Raw genomic sequence first — 18,274 nt, 5'->3', positions numbered from 1 at the left:
GCGTATTTCTTAAAGTGGAAACAGAAAATACTTTCGTGTAATGTTCGGATACACTTCGGAGCCAACCGTCAATCCTGGTAAATGAGTCTAAAGCAAGATGGCGACGCCTCCGGGTATGTCTTTACTGTTTTCATCAAATAAAACTTTCATTTTGTAGCTTTTCTTGAAGTAATTTGCCACCAATAATTCTTACAGAGCTAGTGCGATATATGATTTAATACATAACGTGTTTACAGGTATTTTTATAAATTTGAACTAAAGCATTTTTTCAAAATTTGTACAGTAATCGTTCCTCGAAATTTTGCACTTCTGGAAGAACTTGAAGAGGGGCAAAAAGGCGGTGATGGGATGGTTAGCTGGGGTTTGGTAGACGACAGTGATATGACTTTAACAAACTGGAATGGTATGATTATCGGACCACCTAGGGTAAGAAGTGCTGGCTGAAGTGAAAATATTGTTTGGTCTTGTATTTCTACGCACAGATCTACACGCAAAAAATATTTGGTAGAATTATTCTATTAAATTTCTGTATGCGATTAGCGCAGGAGAAACGGTCCGCAGCCTGAAGAATACGTTAGTTATTGCTGGATTTTGCCAGGGCAATTATATTTTTAAACCTTTTGATATAAAAATATACGGAAGCTAAAGCTGTTTGCGAACTCTGTGTATTAAGTAACCTCAAAGTACAGCAGGTACTTAAGCATGGCAGGTCGATGAAACTTGATACTCAGGACAACTCTTTTAGTATTTTTTTATACAGTGCCAGAATTGATTCTATGTAAATTCTGTGAAGAAATATGCCAATGTTTATCATTCCCTTTATGCAAATAAATTGGAGATTTTTGACTTGGGGAAATTGAGCCTATGTGAAAATTTTTAATCTAGTATGTAATTGTTTATGAATTGTGTCAATAAAGTTCATTCATACTGATTTGTAGACAGCATTTGATGGGCGAATCTACAGTTTGAATATTCAGTGTGGCGAGCGATACCCAGAACAGAAACCTGATGTGAGATTTATAACACGCATCAACATGGTTGGTGTTGACAAGAACACGGGAGTTGTAAGTCCTGGAGCAATCTGATTGTGAATATATTTCTCCAATCATGTGACTATGACTAGTAACAATGTATTCTTCCGATACCTAGGTCTTGACATGCCCAATGTTGAAGTCCTGGAACCGAAATTGTACGATTAAATTACTTTTAACAGAACTTAGAAGGTATGTTGAAATAAAAAACCACCAGGTTTCTGGTGTTCCCACGTTAGCTAAAGTTTTAATCATTGTTTTTTCAGACTGATGGCTCAAAAGGAAAATATGAAAACATCTCAGCCTCCAGAAGGATCCACTTATACATAATGTGGAAACAGTCGGTAGAAATATTAGCAAATGTAACTTTGTATACTGGGATTATTTGAAAATTTGTATGAATCATTTTGAGTGCATGAATATCTATGTAAAAGCTGTTAAGTAAATAATTTTTGCAAGTGAAGATGAAAGACAAGACAGTTGCATGTTGTGTGATAAGAGCCCCATTTACACTACACTCAATTTATCAGCACATCTAAAATGGTTACCCCATACCAATTTCACCTGTGCTCAGCCTTCTTTTGGTAGCCTGAGCACAGATTAGTATGTTTACAACTTTTACTGTGTTGTGCCAAAAAATTGAGTGTAGTGTAAAAAAAGCTTAGGTGACCATACGTTTGTTGTCATAAGTGTCTGAACTCCATCAAATAAGTAGTTGAAATAGTTTTTAACAAATGAACTTTAAAAATTAGACAAATGTAATTTGTATTAAGTTTGCTGCTGTTGTAAGATTCTGGTAATGAATTAAATTTCATTTTCTCAGTTAAACTATGTTTGCTTGTATACTTGAAAACTTGGTCTCAGATAAAATTTCTCTGTTTATAATAAGTACCATGTAATCAAGATTGTGCATTCAAAAAATGGATTAAACATTTTCAAGTTTGTCTACAATTCCAAACTCTTCTTTTTACCATGAAATAGTCTTGTGATGGAAAACCACAGCTGTCCTTGGCTGGGTGAATCCAGGCTTCTGATGTTCTTTCACAAGGTGTTACCTCACAAACAATCACACAATATGGTGAAACTAAGGATAAAACATTAATTTTGTTCACTAGCAACATTATCAGTCAAAGTACTTGGTTCTACCATATCTTCTTCCGTATCATCCAACATTTCTTCCTCTGTTTGGTCCTTAATTTTCATGCTAGAATTTGAGTCAACTTGCTCACTTGTTGGTGAGTCTGTCTCCACTTGAAAAGATGGTTCCTCCAAACTTACTTTAGGATCAGAAACAAGAGCTATAATTAGGTAGAAATGCAACAATATAACTTCTGCAATGTCATTGGATTATGGATTATCACCAACTGTAGTGGAAACAGTATCTATAACAAGTTACCCTGGATTTCCTGCGAGTCTGGAGCGTAACCAGCGATTCGAAGATAATGCATTCTGTCTCCCTTAGCAATCAAACTGCGTAAGATAACCGTGTTGCTTCTCCAACCACAGACAGCGATTTTTACGCTAAGTGTGTCCACCTCTTTTCTACAAAAATGTTGGACAAATACATATGTAGGTTCAAGAATACATCAATAGATAAACGCAAAATTAGGACCGTTCAGAGGACGCGCCAATCTCGCAGGACGCAGTCACACTGCATTTCAGAAGTGGGTTACCGTCTCTTCAGAAGTGAAGCGAGAGGCTGCCCTAAAGCGGTTTATTCGTGATGTACCTGACCAATGAAAGGTTTTATCGAAAGGATTGAAAGCCCTACCTATTCTTAGGATCATATGAAAAAACAATACAACCAGGGCCTACAAAAAAATGAATGCATTTGCAAATAAGAATGAAGCATAAATTCTGCAACTCAGATGAAAAGTCCCCCCAGTCTACATACCGATATTTCCAAGCGCGGACTTCGTCTCCGTTGTCATTTGAGAGACTTTCGGACTCGTATCCACCAATATCCTAACGAGATCCTCTTGAGGTACATTGATCACACGTTTGTTTGACAGAAACGGCAAGATTGTCTCAAGGGCCTGGAAATAGAATTCTTGGATAAAAAATTTCTTATAGGGTGTTGTGGACTCAAGCAAAATACTTACCTCTCCATTAATTCTAAACGACCAATCTTGATCACTATTTTCGCATCTTGTAAATAATCTTAAGCCAGCATTTATGACCTTAAATTGACACAAATATATGTATGTAATGAAAAAGCAACAGGTCTGAATACCTCCAAGAAGCTTCAATGAAGCTTACATTGAACTTCTCTTGATCAACATTTTTCAACATGGCTGCAAGTCCAACAGATACAAAGTAAATCGTGCGTTTTCTTTCACTAGCTGACCGCACCAGTAAAACACTCTCCGGAAAATCACTGGAAATCTCGTAGAATTTTCTTAAAATGACCAAAAAAAAGAATAAGTTAGGATACTCAAGGGACTGTTTGGATTAAACATTGAAATTCAATTAGCTTGTCTGTCAAATATCTAACCTGATAGTATTCCAATGAGTGTCCACATCTTCAACGAACACAAATGGATTCTCCTTGCAGTCGGACTTCGGGTCAAATTTTCTTCTTTTTCTTTGAGGTTCTGTTACACCTGGACTGAAATAAGAAACAGGTTTTGAAGGAAGAGGATCAAGAGAAAGAAACAGTTGTACAAGTATTTATATTTTTAATGAAAATTGACCCAAATGACAAGTATTTACCATTTTACGTCGGATTCTGTTCTTTCTTCTGCGGGTTTTTCTAATTCCACCTTATCCAAGTCTTTTTCATTCGTCGTTTCCTCGCAATTTTCCAGCGATGGTTTCCTCAATTCAGCGGAGTTGTTCTCATTTTCTTTTGACATGTTCTCCGTTACCTTTCCTTCATTTTCATCCTCGATGACTTCAGCACGTTTTGATTCCTAGAAAAGAATAAAATACAAATACAGATGGTTCTCTTCCACTGGTTAACCGACAGGAAAGATTGCTCATTCTAAACGCCTAATATTACTGTACAAGACTAGAAGACTCTGATTATACAGTTTTACTGTTTCCAAATTACATAATCCAAACGAACCTTCTTTTCCTTCTTCGTAATTTCCCATGGCAACAACTTATGATGTGGACGAAATCCTGCTGTCCACGGCAATGGAGATTTCTTCTCCAGAACAGCAATAAAGAACCCTCCCGTGTCTTGTTGATGTGGGTATAATCGCCAACTGTAACGAGAATTGTGATAAAACATAGTGGTGTTATCTTTTAATGACAATAAGATGTTCCTATGTTGGATAGGAGAGTCAACTATTGCAATGAATAACCACCTACCAACGTTTCAAGTTGAATTTCTCCGCGTCTTCGATGCTGGGTGGCCACATTGATTCAAGAAAGCCATGCGTGCGGTCAGATGTACTGCATTCTGTGAAGCTTGGAACCGGCCTACCGTCTTTTGTCTGAATCTAAACGAACAGAAAAAACTCTTCAAAACCGTTTCACCTTAAAATTGGCATGTTCAGCTCAAACCTAAGACGTTAAACGAAGATGAGCTTTACTTTCTTTTAGAAAATACACATTAGTCATTACCTTCCAGTGAAGAAGACCAGGTGATCTTTTTAAGAGAGGCAATCTGTCAGACACATCAATCAACTCAACTGAGCCTAAAACGAACAATGACGATGACATTAATTCTTCGGACATTCGTGAGAAAATAAACGGTAAATCTTGTTCCCATGACTCAGAAGTACGTGAAACGAAACAGTGTTGGTTGTTCGTCATGTGGTTAAAAGCTAACTAGGTTTTATACATTCCCCTTTGGTATACTGTATGTAGCTTACCCTGAGTTCTTAGAAGCAACTGGGAAACAACAGCTTCGTCTTCTACAGGATTCATAGAACATGTGGAATAAACAACCCTACCACCAATAGCTAACATCTCAACTGCTCTTACAAGAATTCTTAACTGGATTCTACAAAGAAAATATAAGAAACATGGAAAGCGTTTAGCACGAAACAGAACGAAAACTGAACGCGTCCAGGACGAAACGGAACGAAAACTGGGTTATATATCGTACTTGTGAAGGTTCACACCAATTTCTGGATTCCATTTCTTCCAAATTTGGGGATTTTTTCTCATTGTGCCATCTCCACTACAATAAAAAACATAGGAGTAAAGATTGAATTATAGTACATGGTGTCATATGTATAGAGATATCTGGTACTTTACAGTACTTTATATGTAGTAATGTACATATAGTTACTGTTAGTAATTTATTGTTTTGATTTTTAATAAAGCATTGCAGCTAACCTGCAAGGAACATCACACAATATTCTGTCAAACAGCATTGGTGACACCTCCTCTGAGCCTTCCTGAGAAGATAAAACATCGATTAACAGTCATAAATCATTGGATAGCTACCATTTGGGGGCGAAAAATAAGGATCATTTGGGGTAACCCTCATAGGAGTTAAGCCTGAATTTTTAAGTACTTTTCAGTAATCAAGAATGAGAATTACCTGTTTGATGTTAATATCAGGAAATGAAGCTGCGTCATGATTTGTTACCAAGCAACAAGGACTGTGAATTCTTCGACTTTGATGGACCAACATGTAACAACGTTTTGGATCAATATCATTAGCTATTACAAAACCTTCAGGCAAGGTAGTCGGCTCTTTCTCATGGAGCATTTCAATCAACTGAGCTGTCTTTGAACCAGGTGCTGCACAAAGATCCAATATCTAGAATATATAAGAATAGCTGTGTCATGAAATATATTTATACAATTCCTTAATAAATAATGTATTGTCCATACAATGGCAACCAAAATGAACCATATGTACCTTATGATGAGGTTCAACATCAATGAGGAGAGGTGGTATCATACTCACAGCTTCTTGACGGCTTAAGTTACCCTAAATTTCAATTGATTTGTAAGTCTGAGCAGAGCTACTGACCATCATACAAATTTACGATACCCATGGTGTATGCATGCTTACCATTTCAGCTTCGTGAATAAGAAATTTGTGAAAATTTGACACCATGCCCGATCGTCTGATAAATCGTCGAGTTAAATTAATTTGCCAAGCTAACTCATCCGGGTACCTGTGGATGATATGTTTGGGGATGTTAGTCAGTGTGACTAATGATGAACAACTCTGAAACTGTCAATAGCTGTAGAAAAGCTACCAGATTTGAAGAAGCTTTTCTTTTACAATTGCCCTGATCAAACCCAGCTTAGACCTGTGTGTTAAAGAGAGACGTTGTACTGAAGACTTACCATGTTAATGGTTTACCAAAGCAGTCCAGTTCTTCACCAAGTTCTTCTTTAGCACCATTCAATTTCTCAATATAATATTTTTTCAAATATTTTAGAAGTTCCTCTGCATGCCTGGAAAGATGAAAGATATTAAAGATCTGATTTATGTTGTTCCAAATGGCAACTGCAGCTCACCCTCTTATTCCTGTTATTCTGAATGTTGATGGCAATGCTGCCCTTAAACTCTCCATAAAACTCTCCCATTCATCCTCAGGAACTACATGTTGAGCCTAGAAAAGAGGTATAGATTCAAATTATAAATATGTTGCTCTGTCATAACTTCATCACAGTCTAATTTGATTTCTTTTAAACTAACTTTGTAAAATTTCTCAAGCAGTTCATTCTCCTTCACAATGTCATCGTAGGATTCTCGAGGTTTTCTCTTTCCACTAAAGTGACTGTTTTTCTTCTTTGGTCCACGATTACCCTGTTCATAGAAGTTGTCAAAAGAAAAGCAATCAACCCTAGAGCCCTTCCCTTGGATTCATGGTTGGCACCATCACCTCAGGCCAAGGCGAAGGGCAGATCTGATGCAAACTCAAAGGCTAGCACATTATCAGTTGATAGGTTTAATAGATACAGTCATACAGAACAAATATACTTGATTTTATTTAATATATAAAGTCAATTAAGGCATATAAATGAAGAAATGACATCTATTTTACTAAATACTAGTGCCCAAACCTTTTTTCTTGACATATTATGCCTTATCTACTTCACAGTTGAAGGAACTTAACTTGCAAAATATAAAAATCTCTCTGAATTAAAAAAGTAAAATCATTCAATTGAATTTGTTGATGTAAATAATATAATTTCTAAACACGTGTTTGGAACATTTCATGCGGGCATCTGAGGAGTTTCGGGTGTCAGAATACAGGCAGGTAACTTACATTGGGCAACTAAAAATAGGCACGTTCGCGAACAATAACACATGTACCATGGAGTAAATAATCATTTTCTTTGATCATGGTGAGATATAAAATACACAGAGTACGGTTTGTACCTTACATGCCACAAGCTATTCATTGTTTAGCCGTTGAAGGAAAGAAAAAGCCAAGAATTGCTGTTTCAAGGTATCTTTAATATGTATGATTACATTTGCACGTGTTTGTAAAAGAAATCATTTTTACTTCGGGCTAAAATACTGATCCCATTTTTCAGAGCTGACAGTAGCATTGAAATATGGAATATTGAGGATAATTGGTATTTGGAAAGGGTAATGAATTAACAGTTTTTATAGAGTATATTAAATGAGGAATAGGTCAGTGTTATGATTAAGTTTAAGATTGGATTTGTATTAGAGATTTAACGTGTAAGATCAGGAATGTAAAGCCTAGGATTTATATAAATATCTGCACTAGAAAATACCTGGATGTAATGAGTCATCTGTTGAAGCTCTCGTCTGGTCAAAATCTCGTTTATTTTCATCTGGACTTCACGGTGAGATCACGGAATGGGACCTCAATAGACTTGATGCAAAGGTGTGTGCACTTTTAGATCAAATAAATGTTATATACTTTAATCTAAATGTGTTTGGCTAACTCCAATTGATACGCATTATCCAAGTTCCCCAGGTCTCTAATTAAGTTTATGAAGACACAATCTTTTTGTCTAGACATGTGTTGACTCCTATGGTGGAGCAGTGTGGAGCCTTGCTGTAAACCATGAACAAACATTGATGGCTGTATGTTAAGACTTTAGCTAGATGACAGTTCACTATTTGTATAATTATTTACTCAATGAATGTTCTTTCCTAGGCTGGCTGTGAGGATGGTTGTGTACGGCTGTTTGACATTACCTCAGAAGAAATTGAATATGCTCGAGTTTTTAGCAAACAAGAAGGTGAGCAAAGCAGAAAAGTTGATTTGAATCCCCCAAGACCCAAACAAGAAATGTTCATTCCGTAACCATGCAACCACGCACTGTTGTATACTGTAGGTCGCATTCTGTCACTTTGTTGGCATAAAGATGGTCAAATCTTGGTGGCAGGTGGATCAGATGCGACCATTAGGGTATATGAAGTTTCAACAGGTAAACAATCTATGTACAATCATAGAATATAGAATAAAATATTTTAATACATCTTGTTTCTCTGTATAGGTCATGCTAGGCTTTGTATTACACTCGACACTTCTTCTCAAAGAAAAGCTCTAGTTTGGTCTCTGGTAGTGACAAAGTAATTTAACCATAATACATTTCTACTTGATAATTTTGTGATCTTTTTTATGTTTCTCACCAAAATACTTCATTTGTTATAGCAATTTTACTATCATCAGTGGTGATTCTTCAGGGAAAACACAATTCTGGGATGGTAAACTAGGGACATTAATTAAGGTACCAATTATATATCACAGCAAATGAAAAATCTCCCCGAATCTTCAATTTTCTCATTCTATTTGCTCATTTTTTCATAGAGTTTCAATGTCCACACAGCTGATGTTCTGGCTGTGTGTGTTAATCAGGTAATATTGTTTTATTAACAAACGTGTTTGATACAAGTGTCCTACTCCAAGTATTTATTTACCACATCATCTTTTATAGCAAGAAGACACAGTGTATGCCTCTGGTGTGGACAACAAATTGGTGCAGTTTAGACTTGTTACTGATGAGGTAAACCCAGTATGCAATTTACTATTGTAAATATATATTGTGTATATATTGTTCAGTATATTTACAAAATATTCTTAGCTGTATACAGTAATTTTTCTGCTTTTTAGGAAGGAAGCAAAACTTGGAGCAGATCAATTTCTACAAGAGCACACACACATGATATAAGAGCTTTAGCGATGATCGAAAGCGTGGATCAACCATTTCTTGTTTCAGGAGGTTAGGAATCCTATCATTGCAGCCATGAGTACCAAGTACCTCTTTATTAATAGTCTTCTTTTGCAATTTCCAGGTGTTGATACAAACATCCTAGTGTACTCCACAGCAAAATATGGATCAGATCCAAGGAAAATTCCAGCTTATCCATTGGTATGCAAAGTTTATGAAGGTGATCTTGTGTAAGGATATTAAAACTGTCCTTACTGGCTTCATTGTAACCTTTATAGACACCAGCAATCCATCTTGCAAGCCAGTCTAATATATTAATGTTTCAAAAGACAACAGTGCTTCATCTCTGGAGACTTGGAGAGACAGGTTTGACATTACAGCATACGGTTCTTTGACCATCCACTTTCTGTTCCTCTCAGGACGATTCACTTTCCCTTTTATAGTGGATGAAGAGAGTTGTCATCTTGAGAAGAATCCGTCGTATATGTTACAAATAGAAGCCAAGGTACAACATAGGACAATGGTGTACTTAAAGAGTTGGGAACAATTGAGAACTCTCTCACATATTTCTCCATAGAGCTCCAATCACATTGTCTGTTCTGCATTGTCTGGTGATGGTTTATGGACAGGATTCTCAGATGTCCATCATGTCAGCCTGTTTATGCTTAATCTGGTATGTTGTAGTGTTTGTGGTGAAGAGGGTAGAAAACAGTTTACTTGAAAATTCATTCATTACTTTTTAGGAGGATTCAAGTTCTTTACTTGTTCAGCAGGTATGAGGTGTTCAATTTGTGTTTAACTATATTTTAACTCTTTCATCCACATGCATATTAAGCACCGACAAGTTAAATTTTGCTATGTTCAATCATTTTCAATTTTTCAGGCCAAATACTTGCCAGAAGAAATCTTACCAGCACATCACATGAAATTCACCCAAGACTGCTCTAAACTTATAACAATCACAATGAAAAAGTCATTACAAGTGAGAGCTCAGTACCTGCATGAAAGTAATATATCATAATAGCCAAACAACTCCTATCAATTCCTTCACATTTGAACATCATGTATGTTTCAGGTGATTCATCTCAGCAATGATTCAATAACAGTTGAAACAGTAGAGTTTCCCATCAGCAGTAGCGCAATTGACTACAAAGATTTAGGTTAATATACAAGCATTCCATTTTAGACTTGTTTGTTCGAAGGTTCCGACCAGTGACATTTCATTTGTCCCATTGACTAGATTTCTATGCTCCAGTTACATCACTAACAGTCAGCTCAGATGGTAGTCTATGTGCCAGTGCTGACACAGAAGGCTGTGTCCAAGTCTTTGATATACACAACACAAAGGTACTGTATTATAAAGATTGTCAAAGGTTAAATCACTAATCCATCTTGTTAACTCTCAATGCTTATTTTAACGAACCAATTATAAACCTTTCCTAGCATCACAACACTTTGCCGAGATTTTCAAGACAGGTAACAGCCATGGCTTTTCAACCTGAAACAAATATCTTGGCGCTAGTGACAACAAATAAAGAAGTATGTGGGATTGACAGCAGTGGTTTGACGACCTCACTCCAGTTTATAAAGATACATTTCAATGGCATTCCTTGTCCTTTCTAGGTGTTTATGTTCAACATTGAAAAGATGAAAATGACAAATTGGTCAAAGAAAGCTTCAAAGAACAGTCTTCCACAGCAGTGGCAAGGAAGGCATACGAAAGTTGTCAATATTTTGTTTGATCCTTATTGTAAAGACATCATGTTGCTTCAGAGTCACGATATGTTTGTATTGCTGGATACAACCAAGGTACATTAGCTGTAATATCCTGATTTTGTACAACCTTGGAGTTGAGAAATGTAAGAGTTGTAATCACTTTCTTTTCTAGCCGTTACCACCTAAAAGTATAAAACTCTTTGAGACAAAGCGAGAGAAGTTTAAAGCTCGTGTTGGCAGGAAAAGAAGACACAATGGTTCTGATTCTGAACAACAGCAGATTGAGCAATCTGAGGCTTTCAAAGTATGCAAGAAATATCAAGTAAGAATCCTAAATTTTTGGTGATCGACGTCCTCAGGTTCCACATCTTCTGTGTTTCTAACCTCTTAGTGCCTTTTCATATCATGGGAACCGTGCTTTTCGTATCTTTTCTGCATTATTCCCACCACCTTAAATCATCTTCTGATCCCTTCCATCACTGATATCCATGATATCCCTGACAGACCCATCTTTTCATCTTTTTCTCCCAATTGTCCACAAGTGAACATTACATGTTAATCTTTCAGCCCTTGCTGTTTCTTGGTGTGAATGAGGATAAATCATTGGTGATTGTTGAAAGATCTTGGTTATCAATCATGGAGAACTTACCCCCGACGCTGCACCGCAAACGATATGGAACATAAAGAGTGTTAGTGCCTCCTCCCCCTAGCCCCCCCTTCCTTACCCCCTCCCTCACACCTCTTGATTCTTGAATGCTACTTCAATATGGCGATTGATTTTACCTCAGTATGATTGCAATAAAGAAGTGGGAATTCAATAAATGATCTCTAGCTAGCTACAGGCAACAAACCCAGAACTGGATGAAAAATATTTTAAGTTTCCTTTCACCACAACTCAAAAAATTATCTACTCCTGAGAAACGAATAACTTTACAAAATATCTACATAGGCTATGCCATAAATAATTGTATATAAATATTTTTTATCTGATACTAAATCTTTAGCTAAAACAGTTCATAATAACTAGAGGAATTTACGTGTGCCCCAAGCACTGCTGTCTAATTCTTCAAGTTTAAAACTTATCTCTGAGTTTTCGTCTTGAGTTTTCTCCACGATACAACAATACAATGGTCCGAGATGTTTATTCAGTACACAATCGACTTGATATGTCTTTAAAAATAAACAAATATGAACATTCAAACAATGATCCTTTAACCGTTTTCCTTTTGTTTTAAATCAAGCCTTTTTCGGGCAAATATGGCGGGCGGTGCCTGCGGAAGAGTATCTAGTATCCTTTCTTCATATTGGAAATCTTTTTTTTGCTGAAGCATATCATCCAACGATCCCCTCGATACTCTGGAGGTTTCTCGGAATGAATAGAGCTATTGTTTATAATTACCTCCTGACTGTCTTTCTGTGAACCCGACAATAATTCATTTATAGATCGTTGAAGAAGCTGAAAGATATGAATTGCAGGAAAATATTGGCAAAGTTCTGCGAGCTTGGTCCTCGCACAGTTGACTTATAAAACTGCATGGAAAGGACCTACCTTCACTTTGGGATTCAGTGCTGGTAAAGATCTGGACCTTATGTACACTTCAAGATTCATGTTGGTAACAGGAGAGTTGAAATTCCACAAACATGAGTTACACTGATATTGTGAATCACTGCAAGAAACGTTTAAAATGTTTTAGAAAAAAAATGACTCGGTATGACTATGACCGTGAACATGCATGCCTGAAGTTATGACAAACTGCAATACAAATTCATTTTATGCCAAGCAGCCCAAGCTTCGAATGAATGCGCGTGCGTATATTAGCTCCCGTAATATCCACAGCGATGCATGCAGTATTAATAGAGATGAACACAGTTCAGAATTCAGTTGTTGTGGTTCTTAGGGTTAGGGGATACCGATTTTTACAATTTTTTACTGGGCTTGACAGTTGACATTTGTTCAATTTTGTCGGCCCATTTATTACTTTTAAGAAACTATCATAAAATTCTGCATAAAATTCTGTTGCGGTTGGGTTTGGGTTGAACCAGTCACTCGTTGAACCACCGGCCAACTACTGTACCGGCGAGAACAAGGACTTGACTTTTACAATTTTTTACTGGGCTTGACATTTGTCGGGCTTTTTATTACTTTTAGCAAACTATCATAAAATTCTACAGTTTGTAGGAACTTGCCTGTCGTAAGGTTCTGAAATACACTCGCTGCTACAGTTGGGACATGAAAACCAACAAAAGGCATTCTCTTTATCGACGCCTGAAATTGTTCCTGCACAAGAAACAAACAGTACAAACTTGTACTCGTTATTTGGAAGCACGAAATAGAAACATCTTTTTCCTACAATAATGCATCAACCAGAGGTCATATGAAAACTACACACCTTCCAATATTACTAAAGATTCGATAACACAATTCTCGCTCAAATTTGGCAACACAGGCAAGGGTTGAGATTTTAAACACGTGTATTCTTTTTCTGTCATAAACACCGTCATGGTTTGACGCCAAAACTACAGTAAAATAAAGAACGAAACTACACAATTGTCGTCAACAGTTCTGATTTCTGGGCACTGCTATATCTTGGGGGTATAAATGGGTAACGGTGATCACCTGGTGGATCTCTGATAACTGTTGATCATAGCAAGGAATAAAAGACTGAGAGAATACAAGCTGAATCTTTGAAAATATATCTGCTGTCAGAATTTTTGGTTTTGCTAAAAAAATACAGAAACAGTAATAGTTATGAGGTGTGTATCTTTCATGATAATCGTGTCTGAGCCGTGGTCTGAGGTACAAGTATATATCTTGGATCCATAATTTAGTTCATTTCACACCTTTATCATACACCAAGTCTTGAATGGACAACAGCTGGCCAGGTAGCAGTGTGGTTTCATTCCATTCTACTGTTCTACCGCTGAAATAGTGAACTTGGATAACGGAGACCGTAGACGCAAGATCACATTTCGCACCGTCTTGTGCTGCGAAAAATCTTCCAGAGACCCACAAAAGAAAATGTTTAAATCGGTCGAATTTATCGCTTGTGAATTTTGCATGAAGTAGATTTCCATAAACCTTCACACGACGGCTTGGAGCGCGAGGTGCAGAACTTGAGATGTTTACGTTCAAATACTCAGGAGTAATGTAGCCAGGATAATCTGCAAAATATTTAAAAAATGTTGAGAGAGGTAGAGAGCTTAGTAAAATTAGTCGTCTCATAGAAAGGGGGAATAAGAACTCCACTAAAGACCACTATCCAATGTGAAATAGATATTCTAATCTACCTGAAATATTGTTCTGAGAAACAGCTTCTATTGAAGAACATTCGTCAAAGGTAAAGGTAAAAAATGACAGCTGATCCTCAGCGCTAGTTTCTTTTAAAGCATCGATTAAATTAAACATCTGACGCGCTCTGGAAATTCAAAGAAAACGCGGTTTCTTTCGCAACGTGTTTTTAACGACGACTGCAGAACAAAAACACAATTACCCATCTCTATTTCTTAGTCGAATCAGTCGGAGTTGGGAAAATGATAAAACTGTTCCTTCAGATCGACACAAAACTTCATGCCTTAAAGAAAAGAAAACAGAACATGGTTTAAAGAAAGGAAAACAGAACATGGTTTAAAGAAAGGATAACAGAACATGGTTTAAGAAGAAAAGAACAAGACATGCTTTTCATCGTCCCGTACCAGTCTTTTCTGTTCACTAAAATATCTTCAGATATCTGAACCTCACAGTAGGAACCTGTAACGCCTTGCATCAAATAACATAAACTGAAATGAAAATATTGAACTTGTGAGAAAAGGATTAAAGAATTTCTTGTGGGATAAATTAAATATAAATTACCTCATTCGGTTCTTTTTTCTCGAAAGTTTCGCACTCTGAATGATTTGCGATGTCCAGGAACTGTAGTGAGATGAGATGAGAAGTGTCATGATATGATATGATATGACTGTGATGCTTCCACGATACACGTGACCCGGAGTTAGTCCAGTTACTAAATTAAACTACATCGTGCAGTACACACCTTCCTAAATCAATATCTTGAGTCTTAACTTCCACACTCCGCCAAAATATCCTCTGAACCCTAGCAGTAAGATTAACCCTCGTTGACATCGATACTCTCTCATCTCGTAAGAAATCTTGTAGAGGCCAATTCACAACAGTCTGCTCTTTCTGACGCTCGTTCTCCTTAGAAAGAACCCTGTCAATATCATCCCCGTCTCCCGCCGAATGCGTTTCCTAAAATTGAAGAAGTTTGTTTCCATCATAAGAAGATCTAGCACGACTCTTTTTGGACAGCATGAAGATCTCTATGTTAACGATAAATACCTGGATGTTTGCTTTTTTATCTTCAAGTGACAAATTAGAAATATCGTGCAGTGTAAAGTCTAAACTTTCACACGGAATAAATTCACAATGCGCCATATTCATAATAACTGTTTGTGAGGACGTAGGAAGATGAACAAGTTTCCTTGAATGAAAGAAGACGTGTTAATTGTTGATAATTGCTAAATGCTGGGGTTTGTAGAACTAAGAGCTTGCGAGCCAGGGTTCAATAACGGGTCTGTCATGGCCCAACGCAGGGTAGGTCGTGGAAATCCAGGTAGAAGACCCTGGTTGACAAGGTGTTCAACCAAGAGGATCCTTCGCGATACGAGCTAGATTAACCAGGTATTCAGTAGTCTGACCGCAGATTTTTATACCACATACGTCAGGAGGTGATAAACTGAGATAAATTATCTCATATCTGGGAATTAAAACCTTCGTTTGAGGTAGAAACGCGAGTTATTACCATGGGGCATAAATCCTGAGAGATCCTGTTATATTGTTCTCTAAAGTTTTTCTTCTTTCCCTGTCTAGTAAAACGATCACGTGTTCTGGCAGGTGAGAATCATGGGATAACACGTGACATCTCACGATGTACACATTATGATCCAGTGTCTCTGATAGTACCCGTACTCTCACAAAGTCTCCAGCAGCAGCAGCAGACGGTGATTCTATAATGCAATTACAACACGGATGGATGGTGTTCGTTTCTGAATAAGACAACCAAGAGACGGGAAGGAGGGAGGGGAGGGGAAGGCGTTGCGTCCACATGATCGTTTCCACGTAATAATCATAATCATAATCCCAAACATAATCAATGGATGATTACCATCATTATTGTCTCTCTTCTGTTGCATCTGATGATGCCAAAACGTCCTGTAGAAATGTTCTTCTATGGTCAGTTTGTGCAACCTTTCAGCTAATCCTCCTCTAAGAAAAAACAAATGATGTCAAGTCAAATAATTTCAACTGTTCAAACATCAAAATAAATTTTCATCACTTTTCATTTGGCAATTGGCATGAATTCAAAATGCGGTGGTTTGTTGTAGAATGAAGTGTATATTTTCAGAAGGGTCCACACTCTGGAAAGCTGACATAATTCACAACTAAACCCTCACCTGAAATACTTCTGCCTCTGTTTCTTTGTTGAGTTGTGAGGTGGGCAAATCTCCACTTTCTTGTTTGGAGTACAGGGGGTGAAGGTAGGAGAGGGGGGAGGTGTGGGGGTATTGGAACTAATGCTTGGGCTGCTTTCCTGACATCAATATAAGCAAATATTTTATTCTGTGAGTGATGTTGATGAGAAAGTTTGGAGAACATAGAAATCACCACAAGTTGATAAACTATTCTCACTTTTTAAATCACTGAAATTTTGAAGATTACCTTGTTAATAAGTTCATCAGTACAGGTTTCATGATCAGAGTCAAAGTCATCAATATTGACCTAAAAAACAAACTATCATTAAAACAAAACAAAACAATACAGAGAGCAATATAAAACTTACACTGGCTTGACTTGATTGGGTATGGTGTGTGGAAAGAGTAATCCCATCCTGAGATAAAACAACAGGACTTTCAGTTTTGGCAGAAGAAAGTCTTTCTTCTTCGCTATCACTGTCATTCCATGTTATATCATCTTTGAAATCCTTCTGTGGTAACATAAGATGACTGGATAATGTCAATGAATCAGGTTCTCTCTGAGGACTTCCTGTAAATGAACTCTCAAAAGTGTTTGCGAAGAGTCTCCAGCTCTTGTCATTTGCCTTTTGGGTTGTGATTGAGACTCCACCAGGGATCCCCATTTTAGCTTCAATATGGGAAGTGGTACAAGGGGTAGTCAAATGAATACTATCTGGGGTGGAATGAGGCAGCATTTCACTGGTGGCATAAATACTGTGGGAAGTGGTAGGAGTGACAACATCCCAGGTGGTATTGGGGTCCACTCCAGGGGTGGTTTGCGAGGATTGTTTCAGGAGTTTTGTGAGGATGTTGTCCAAATGTGCTGTGGTATTTGTCATTACGTTTCTGTTTGACAAAGGCAAAATATGATACTTAATACTTGTGCTCAGATAATTCTGACTGGTCAGGTAGAATAAATGTGTGACTAACCTTATGTCTTTTACTCTTATCAATAAATCGTTTTGTGTTGACAAAATCCCTGAAAAGTTTGGAACTTCTTTATGAAATTTATGAAAACAACACAAAAAAGCATTTATCAAAATCATATTGTAATTTACCGCTTGGCACTAGATGAAGATATTTCCTGTGCTGTGGAGAGTCCTGGATTGATCAAGTCATCGTCATCATCACTTGATACAAATCCAGCAATATTGCTATCAATCGTTTCTTCATTCTGGTTTATTTTTTCAAAACTTTCTCTTAAATCTACAACAGGAAAAGGGGAACATTTTTTCTTGCACAAATCCAATTCTTATGACAGTAGATCCCAAACACAGATAGTTTCATGATGTACCTTTCCTACTTGATCTCTTTCCCCATAACTCTCGCTGGTTACCAGTATCTGTCAACTCCTAGATCAGATGTATTGTTTATATTTTAGATGCGTGCCAGGTTACTATCACCCACAAAATACCATATTTTTTCATATTTACTATAAGTTGACCCATAACTTGGTGGCATCTAGTGGCATTTAGAAATCTAGATGCATTGCCAGGTAATAATATGATTATATAAACGATTGTAAAATGAAGAAAATTAATATTACATACTTCAACAATATTTTTGTAACTATCCCAGCCTTCCATTTCTGAACTTTCCAACTGCATACAACAACATATTTAACAAAGAATGACAATACAAACTGTTCTTTACTTTATTTCGTACAAAAATAAAAATGAAGACCATAAATTATCTAAAATCTGACAATACGGAAGGTCGGAAAACTAGAATCTCGAACTAAAATGTCTTTTAACTCATTGCTTCGATTACTCCGCCATTTTGAATTTGGACGCGCAAGGACTGGGAAGAGCGCTACTGTGGAACTGTGGTATGGTCATTCTGTAGTTACCATACCAAGGTGACAATACCACAGTCACCATACCAAAGTGACCATACCACTGTCACCATACCAAAGTGACCATACCACTGTCACCATACCAAAG

General features: G+C 37.1%; 4 protein-coding genes across 4 annotated transcripts; 2 read left to right on the top strand and 2 right to left on the bottom strand.

Annotated features, from left to right (window-relative positions):
• The first annotated feature begins 49 nt into the window (after positions 1-49).
• On the top strand, positions 50-1,809 carry LOC114532774 (ubiquitin-conjugating enzyme E2 variant 2-like). Its single transcript, XM_028554360.1, has 5 exons — positions 50-113; positions 284-426; positions 939-1,064; positions 1,150-1,223; positions 1,298-1,809. The coding sequence occupies exons 1-5, from the start codon at positions 98-100 to the stop codon at positions 1,359-1,361; spliced, it is 423 nt and encodes a 140-aa protein (XP_028410161.1). The 5' UTR covers positions 50-97; the 3' UTR covers positions 1,362-1,809.
• On the bottom strand, positions 1,802-7,229 carry LOC114532764 (tRNA (cytosine(34)-C(5))-methyltransferase-like). The gene is made up of 21 exons (XM_028554347.1): positions 7,014-7,229; positions 6,646-6,756; positions 6,465-6,559; positions 6,291-6,401; positions 6,010-6,115; positions 5,854-5,925; positions 5,530-5,751; positions 5,322-5,383; positions 5,089-5,163; positions 4,853-4,983; positions 4,602-4,675; positions 4,347-4,477; positions 4,099-4,240; positions 3,744-3,943; positions 3,526-3,639; positions 3,291-3,429; positions 3,134-3,211; positions 2,926-3,067; positions 2,803-2,842; positions 2,428-2,573; positions 1,802-2,329 (listed from the first exon to the last, which is right to left on the bottom strand). The coding sequence occupies exons 1-21, from the start codon at positions 7,026-7,028 to the stop codon at positions 2,130-2,132; spliced, it is 2,406 nt and encodes an 801-aa protein (XP_028410148.1). The 5' UTR covers positions 7,029-7,229; the 3' UTR covers positions 1,802-2,129.
• Positions 7,230-7,247: 18 nt separating this feature from the next.
• On the top strand, positions 7,248-11,724 carry LOC114532765 (U3 small nucleolar RNA-associated protein 4 homolog). The gene is made up of 23 exons (XM_028554348.1): positions 7,248-7,402; positions 7,491-7,545; positions 7,691-7,810; positions 7,945-8,013; positions 8,087-8,171; positions 8,268-8,360; positions 8,430-8,505; positions 8,588-8,663; positions 8,744-8,791; positions 8,871-8,939; positions 9,047-9,155; positions 9,229-9,305; positions 9,383-9,470; positions 9,548-9,609; positions 9,682-9,777; positions 9,848-9,877; positions 9,988-10,086; positions 10,180-10,264; positions 10,345-10,451; positions 10,548-10,643; positions 10,728-10,913; positions 10,993-11,142; positions 11,388-11,724. The coding sequence occupies exons 1-23, from the start codon at positions 7,296-7,298 to the stop codon at positions 11,502-11,504; spliced, it is 2,100 nt and encodes a 699-aa protein (XP_028410149.1). The 5' UTR covers positions 7,248-7,295; the 3' UTR covers positions 11,505-11,724.
• Positions 11,725-11,834: 110 nt separating this feature from the next.
• On the bottom strand, positions 11,835-18,101 carry LOC114532763. Its single transcript, XM_028554346.1, has 22 exons — positions 17,882-18,101; positions 17,626-17,683; positions 17,390-17,537; positions 17,262-17,310; positions 16,658-17,177; positions 16,537-16,596; positions 16,272-16,408; positions 15,983-16,083; positions 15,620-15,824; positions 15,157-15,298; positions 14,852-15,066; positions 14,671-14,730; positions 14,514-14,597; positions 14,312-14,392; positions 14,109-14,236; positions 13,662-13,982; positions 13,438-13,541; positions 13,211-13,337; positions 13,008-13,098; positions 12,370-12,487; positions 12,220-12,276; positions 11,835-11,990 (listed from the first exon to the last, which is right to left on the bottom strand). Exons 5-22 carry the CDS (start codon positions 17,168-17,170, stop codon positions 11,844-11,846), a joined length of 2,691 nt encoding a protein of 896 aa, XP_028410147.1. The 5' UTR covers positions 17,171-17,177; positions 17,262-17,310; positions 17,390-17,537; positions 17,626-17,683; positions 17,882-18,101; the 3' UTR covers positions 11,835-11,843.
• Between the last annotated feature and the right edge of the window lie 173 nt (positions 18,102-18,274).

This window comes from Dendronephthya gigantea, unplaced genomic scaffold (genome assembly GCF_004324835.1).
Source record: "Dendronephthya gigantea isolate DGI-Jeju-01 unplaced genomic scaffold, DenGig_1.0 000080F, whole genome shotgun sequence".
Lineage (NCBI taxonomy): Eukaryota > Metazoa > Cnidaria > Anthozoa > Malacalcyonacea > Nephtheidae > Dendronephthya > Dendronephthya gigantea.
This window is presented reverse-complemented; position numbering and strand designations above follow the sequence as displayed.